This window comes from Eutrigla gurnardus (assembly GCF_963514095.1).
Source record: "Eutrigla gurnardus genome assembly, chromosome: 16".
Classification (NCBI taxonomy): domain Eukaryota; kingdom Metazoa; phylum Chordata; class Actinopteri; order Perciformes; family Triglidae; genus Eutrigla; species Eutrigla gurnardus.
In genome coordinates this window covers 18,677,454-18,685,460 of record NC_139927.1, presented here as the reverse complement: position 1 = coordinate 18,685,460, position 8,007 = coordinate 18,677,454, and the positions used below count along the sequence as shown (strand labels likewise).

The 8,007-nt window shown below is 40.6% G+C and overlaps 1 protein-coding gene across 1 annotated transcript; it reads right to left on the bottom strand.

Moving 5' to 3' along the window:
* Positions 1–1,891: 1,891 nt before the first annotated feature.
* Positions 1,892–6,947, bottom strand: LOC311026408 (uncharacterized protein). The gene is made up of 3 exons (XM_084029962.1): positions 6,779–6,947; positions 5,158–5,430; positions 1,892–3,375 (listed from the first exon to the last, which is right to left on the bottom strand). Exons 1-3 carry the CDS (start codon positions 6,906–6,908, stop codon positions 2,672–2,674), a joined length of 1,107 nt encoding a protein of 368 aa, XP_083886088.1. The 5' UTR covers positions 6,909–6,947; the 3' UTR covers positions 1,892–2,671.
* Between the last annotated feature and the right edge of the window lie 1,060 nt (positions 6,948–8,007).

Here is an 8,007-nt window from a genome sequence, read left to right as displayed (position 1 = left end):
ATAGCCCTGCCTTAGAAGATTATTCTGCCTCTACAGCTGTGAGGTCTGTTCCTATCAGTGTGGCTCAAATAAACAGTACAATAGGGGTAGCAGTGTGTTGCAAAGTGACATCTAGGGGAGAAGATTATTCTGCCTCTATAGTTGGAAGTCTGCAGGTTTCGTTAAAACTATGTGCTTGTTAACCGTAAGAAGAAGGATAATTTAAGTTTTCCGTACAAGAAAGAGAGTAAACTTACACTTTATGTCAGTTACAATGGTAACTGAACAGAATATGTGAACCTGACCTATCTTTTCCTTGTCAACGTGGTCGATATTGAAGTCTTGCGAAAGAGAGTGAACTTACACTTTATGTCAGTTACAATGGTAACTGAAGAGAATATGTGAACCTGACCTGTCCCTTCCTTGTCAACGTGGTCGATATTGAAGTCTTGCGTCTTTTCCTGTATCGCTGGATTGCCCGTGCTCCACTGCTCCCTTCTTCTCTTCTCTTTCTTGCTCTAAACTACAGTTATGTCAGGATATATATAAGCATCAAAGCACGCGTCACGTCACTGCTTTGATGTCACGTGAGCCCCGCCGAACACAAACAGCAGCGCGTTGCTAGGCAACGGCGTCACCGACTCGCCACAGCTGATGAACCATCGAGCGATCGACGCCCTCGGTTATAGGAAGCTATGCTGCTCCATTCAGACACAATGAGCCACTATCCTGTGTGCTAATTAGCATCCATTCCCAGGACAGGAAACCAGGTTCACAGATCTTGTTTTGTTTAGGTTCACACGGGGCTGGAGATATCTTTTTATCACTCCATAAATCAGAAAATACTGTCAACAATCATAAAAAAAAATTGTCATACACGTTATAAATCCGGCCTAGAGAATCAGAATAAGAAAGGAGTTTATTGCCACACATCCAATGAATGTGTGCACGATATTCACAATGAATAAACAATAAAGGAAAGTACTGCAGTCAAGAAGATACTTTTTTTTTAATTACCATAAATGAAAAAGCTATATGCAGCCATATAGGCTATAAACTGTAACAAAATAATATTTACAATTTTATATCAGTAGCAGCAGCGTACCAGATGGTGATGGAGGAGGTGAGGATGGACGCATGTCGGAGGTGTAGAAGTGTACCATCATTGCCTTTGACAGGTTGACCTTCTTCAGCAGCCACAGGATGTACAGCCTCTGCTGTGCCTTCTTGGTGATGCAGTTGATGTTCTGCTTCCACTTGAGGTCCTGGCTGATGACTCTCCCCAGTTATTTCACTTGATTTGACAACGTCATGTGGAAATATCCACTATGTCGTTAGCAATGTGAAAATTAAAACAACTATTTTATGTGAATTTTTAAAATGTTATCTTTTTCCTGCTTCGTTTTTGAATCGGTTTTCATCTACACTGCCACCTCGACCGACCAAGCGCTTCATAAAGTAAAACAATTTTTTAAACGATATAACATGATTGGTAATGAATTACCACTTAAATAGCTTTAAACAAAGGATGAACACTGACAGCAGCTACAGGCTACATTTCCAATAATTGATCTTATAAGCTTTCAGAAAATTAACAGTAGCCAGACTTGTTTAGTCCGAATGATTTACCAGTGTATGCATGACCTTCAGTAAGTGCTCCGGCTTTATTTAGAAATATGCACGTCAGCAAAATGTACACTAAAATGAGTGTCGCTTCAGTGGTGCACAGAACAAGTCGCGGATAGTGAACCCGGGAACCTGGAGGTCTAGTTGACAATCCGGCCTCAATATAAAGGAAAAACCATGACTACTCAAAGTTCTGCTTGGACGTTTTATTCTTGTATATATTGACTGTGAAGAGTACAGATGTGGTGTTTATGGCTTGGTGGCGCCTCATCCAAGAAACATATAATTTGTTCTCAACAAAGGGAGAGAGAGATGTTGTAGCAGGCCGTGGTATCGGTGAGGAGAGTCAATATGAAGCATTTAAACATCATTCTGCCATTCAACTTCCCCAAACAAAGATCTGACAATCTCTCATATGTATATATTTCATCTTTTAATCTTTACAACAATCATGTTTCTGTCTCTTCCTATATTAATAATGCATATATCCATCCATCCATCCATTGTATACCGCTTATCCTGTATTCAGGGTCGTGGGGGGGCTGGAGCCGATCCCAGCTGTCATTGGGCGAAGGCGGGGTACACCCCGGACAGGTCGCCAGTCTATCACAGGGCCGACATGTAGAGACAAACAACCATTCACTCTCACATTCACACCTACGGGCAATTTAGAGTCATCAATGAACCTATCTCCATCCTGCATGTCTTTGGACTGTGGGAGGAAGCCGGAGAACCTGGAGAGAACCCACGCTTACACGGGGAGAACATGCAAACTCCACACAGAAGGAACCCAGGCCGACCCGGGAATCGAACCCGGGACCCTCTCGCTGTGAGGCGACAGTGCTACCCACTACACCTAGCCCTAATGCATATATCAAAATATAAATTAGTCCCAAGAGGTTTTTTTTTTATTATTAAAAAACAGCACAAAAACGTGGGAAAGAAGAAGATAAAGTATCATAAAAAGGGAGGAAAAAAATAACCCTGTAGGTCAATTAAAGATTTGTCAAAGTTCACAAATATCTGATGGATAGAGTATTTATAAAAATGTAAAATATTGTTGGGATCACTGAAAATTCGTAGAGCCAAACTCTGCCTCGTGTAGAAACTGCTGCATCTTGGTTCTGACCCACGACTGTTTCTCTACAGGAAGTCTCCTCATGGCCGGAGCCAAGCTCAGTAAAAACAGGGTGACATCGTCTCTCTGGTCCAGGTCCCGGTCTCTCTGAGCGTCCCTGACCTCCATCCTCTTCAGGTACTCCTCCAGTAGGCTGTCGCAGCTCTTCCTCTTGGCGCGGGTGGGCCTGGTAGACACGGCGCTGCACTCCTCCTCCTCATCGTCGTCGTCCGTTTGGTCCAGCAGCCCTGCCACCTCAGCTTCTTGCTCTTCTGTCTTCAAGTGGCTCAGCCTGGAGGCGGTGCCGGACGGCAGCAGGCCGCGCTGTGTCTGGAGGTGTTGGAGATCTGGCTGCAGGGCCGCCAGCGAGGACTGTGCAGGAGGCATCAGCTGATCCGAGGGCTGCGAGGAAGAGTGTGAAGAGGCTAAGGACGCAGCTAGAGACGTAACCGACTGCATCATCACCTCAAAGAGTTCCTTCATGTTATCATGCTGTTGTATTTGGACACAGTCATCTCGAGTGGCGGTTTCTGATGACGCCTCCATCTTTGCTTCTTTATATCCGATGGTGTCTCTGTTGGCGGACGACGGACGTTTCCTGTGACCGAACTCTGAGGATGATGTTGTTGTCGTAGCATCGACCACAGAGATGTCTGCAAAGAGACAGAAAATAATCACATTTGGTTGTCATCCCACAGCTGTCATCAGCAAAATCACACACTGATATTCGATAATAGAATTTCACTATAAATTATCAATAGTTGCAGCCCCAATGAAACACCTACTTTTGACTTTGAGACCCTCTTGCAAGGATCACACTGTCCCTGTAGCCTTTCAGTCGAGATCAAATAAAGAATGCCTCGTAAAACCCTTTTCAGTCCCATCCCCTGCCCTATTGTGCACCTATTTACCAATGCATGCAAAAAGAAGAGAGTACAAAAGATATCATTCTTAAATTCAAATAAATTCAAATTTTAATTCCTGTAAAACAATATATGAAGTGCTAGAAAACTAGTACCAACCACTTATATAATGACATCCATCCACCAATCAAACTGAAACATTTAACAATAATGCATTGATTGGATACAAAGTCAGTTCCAAGAGCGAAAAGACTCCATTCAGAAAACAAGCATTTTAAAAGTTGTTTTGCTTGTTGTTTTGCAGACAGACCGAACAAAGCATGACTTCAGATTTTTTACAAATCACCATCATTGTGTTGTTTTTTTCAACATCCTTTTCAATCCGTTTACTGTAATCAAATCACAGCTAATTGGTTTATTTTGGGTTCATCTAGCTGTGGCTAACCATCCGACGTGTGTATTGCTACAGCTTGGTAAAATACACAGAGCCTTGTCGTTGGCGTATATGTGGACATGGATTTTCCATGTAGACCCCAAACCCCCTGGTGCATCTGAAACAAGTAAACCCAAATGATAGCAGGGCCAAAATTTGCTTCACGTTTGGTGTGACCATGGCAGAAAGGAAAAGTCCTCTGTTGCACTGTATATTGTTCCATTTTGTGCCCACCCACTTTTTAGCAGTCCAATCAAATGCAAAGGATTTGACTTATGATTGGATTTACAGTTTTTTTCAATCGCTAACAAGCACTTACCCATACTTCAGATACTTTTTCTAAACTCTTAACACAGACTCACACCTACAAAACACAATTGGCCAAATGGCTAATTTTCTTCTCAAAAACACATTTTGTTAAATATATACTAACTCTTCATTTCAAAATAGAACACATCTTTCTATGCACACACTAACTTTACCAAAACACTGGAAGTCTGACTCAAAATGAAATGATTCTGTCAAAGAATAACACTTGTTTTCACTTCACAAGGTACATGCAGTCAATCAAAGTACACCAGGTTTCAAAATACTGGCTATTGTTGACATTACAATAACTGCATACACTTTTATGTTTCAGTTTTACAGGTATTTGCATGCAAAACATGCAATCCACCGTTTTTACACTAAATTTCTTGGTTGGGAACTGTATGTCTACATGTAATGTTCACATTCAAAAGCATTCCAGTAAAAAGCAAATCAGTTTTTTTACTGTTTACTACAGGAGGTACAGTAGATATACTGTTTACAGTATGATAGAAGAGAAAAAGTTCTACAGTATTGCTTACATTGAACAAAATATCCATGAAACACACAAGAGCATTCTGAACAAAAAAACAACAGCAAAAAGCCCAGATAAAAAGTTTGTCTTTTTCTGTTTCTGTTTCCTAAAATGCTGTGCTAATTGTGTTTAGAGTTTTGAAAATGTGACAAAAAAAACTGTAAATCCCTCTTGTAACTGCTTGAATATTCAGTTTCACTGGGAAACACTCAGAAAACAGAAGATAAAGATGCTCCAACTTTCATTTTACTGGGACTGTAAATCAAGTCGCGGTGAATTATTCTGGAAGTGTACCAACCGTAGGTATCGTCGTCGTCGCTCCGTGGTTCAGTGGTTGTGCTGCAGCCCATTTCAGACGCGTGGAGATGAGAGGGCTGCGGGTCCAGAGCCCAGCCGTTGGTACCTGCTGCTCTGGCATCAATAAACGGGTTTAAAAAGGACAAAATGGCCGAGTATCTCCACGGCCTGTAGTTAAAGAGCCCGATGCCACTCTCACGTCTGTCTTTCTCCCGCTGCCTTTCCCTCCGGTGTTGGTCCCTCAGCGTCTTCCACTTCCTTCTGCATTCAGCCTCTAATGAACACAGGAAGAACAAAACATGTAGATGTTACTAAACATTCAACAGTTGATTTTTTTTTTTTACATCCAAAGCTTGATACATCTTCTTCCTCTCTGTGTATCTCCATGGAAAGCCACATCTTGTCTTCATCTACACATTTGAAGCAAAGAGGTGAAAGAAGATGACCAACATTTAGACTCGAGCTGCAACTAATGATTATTTTCATTGTCCATTAATCTGTCCATTGTTTACAGGATCAATCGATTTCTAGTTTGGTTTAAAAAGATGTCAGAAAATTGTCGACGTCCTCAAATGTCTTTGTCTGCAACTCAAAGATATTCAGCTTAGCCTACTGCCAAGGATGAGGAAAGCAAGCGGGATGTGTTTACATTTAAAAAGAATCACAGGATTTTGACTTTTGTTCTGAAGAAAAAATACTCAAACTCATTGATTATCAAAATAGTTGGCGTATAATTGATTAATAAATATCACCCTCGTATTTCTCACAGACACAGATGCGGCTTTTAAGCTATTTTGGCCATTCAGATTTTCAATAGTTCTGCATCTTTAAAATTCCTTTGAGCAAACAAATAAATAAATAATCTGAAAACTTTAGATGATTCAGATTTTATATATAAAACATTAACAAGGCAACATACTTTATAAGTTCATCATGTGTTTTGTACGTAAAATAGAACTACTCAACTGTATAAAAATAGTTCCAATCTGCTGAACGTGAATGGCGACAGCAGAAAAATTACTTTAATTACATTAAATCATAGTAAAACACTCACAGGGGTCATTTTACAGCATGTCATGTTCTGCTGATCAGAAACAGACAAGCTTAATTACTCATTAAAAGGAATATAATACAGTGATTGGTGCATAACAACATACGCAATACAATAGCATAAGACATAAGTAAACACTACAGATTTGACACTAGAATATGTAAGAAAAGGTTCAAATACATAAACTATTCAAGTGTTTCAAGTGATTTATAATGCAGGACTCCATGGCAATGGTGTATTTTCACAGTCTGTAATGTGTTCGGGTCGAAATTGAGTGAGCTTTTTTATTATCAATGAAACTTTATATTTTAGGTGTTTTTTAAGATGTGCGTCTTCAGTAGGAACCATTGTGCTCGGAGCTGATGGCCACAGACAGTCGGAAAGTATTTAGAGACGGACTCGTTTTTGTTTTGATCTTTTCGAGGACGGATCTGTTGGAAATGGTTAAAGATAAAGTGTTTCTAGGGAGTTTTACTCCACAGTCGGAAAATATCCTCTTCGCGGGTGTGAGTCGATGAAACAAACGGGCGTCATTTAACGTTTCACGTTCTTAAATAAGAATACAACTTACCGGGAACGCCGACGATCTCTGAGACGCGTCTCCACGAATCGGCTCTCATATTCAGGTCCCGGTAGGTCGGAGAGTTGGTATCGTAGAGACTTGGGAAGCCGGAGACAGCCAGGATCAATTTGTGCTCCATTTTTGTTTAAAACTCTTGTAACGCTACGTTACCTGCCTGTTGGAGCAGAGCGAGAGAAGAAGAAAAACATGACGTGTTTCCGTTTCCGGTAACGAGGTTAATTTGTATTGAAATGACGTCTAAGTATGCAAACATCGCAGACATTTATGTAGCCTACACATGCAATATTAGAAATAATTGTAGACCTACATCAAAATGAGCAAGTTTCATCAAATTCAACGTTGCTTGTTTCCGCTAACACAGGATGTTTGCAGTTGCTCTGACAACAATAGGAAACTACCACTGGCACTTAAGAACCAAGCCGCCCGATCACTAAACACCCATAAAATTCACACATAAAAGAAAAAAAGAAAAATCAACAGTAACCATCAACAGCCATTACCATAAGGACCCCAACAAGGCCTTGTCACAAGTTTTGATATAATTAAAAAAATATACCTATGTCACTATATAAGTGTATATCATATAAGCACAATGGCATTAACAGAGCAATATATACAGACTAATACACACAGGCACCACACCGCAAGTGATATTTACACTGCAATTTCCCCCCCTCGTCAATTTAGCTTTATAATCTCATAAATTAGCTTTTTTTTTTTTGTGCAAATTATTGCGCCCCCCACCCTTTTTAAACTACAGTGTCCCTATTACACTGTCGTACTAATAACCTGTCATACATTAATGTGCTTTACAGATCATTTTGATCTAAAATATAGCCCAGATTCTTTTTATTTAGTAACTTATCATTTTGGCTTCAATGGAAAAGTTTGAATTTTGAGTATTTTGTGAAATTTCGAGGTGCTAGTAGGTGGATGCTAGGGGTGTGACGAGATTAAAGTCGACGATATTTCTCGTCGCGTTAAAAATATGTCTCGCGAGATTTGTGAGCTATACATAGCTGCGGTTTTACAGACAGCTGTTACTGACTGGGAACTTAAAAAACCCAACCACAGCATCCTTATTGTTACCGACAATGCACGTAATATGGACGTGGCCGTGCACGACGCGGGATTGAAGTCGCACATCTGTTTTGCGCACACTATAAATCTTGCAACCCAAGCTGGCCTCGGTGTTCCCCGCGTCGCTCGTTTACTCG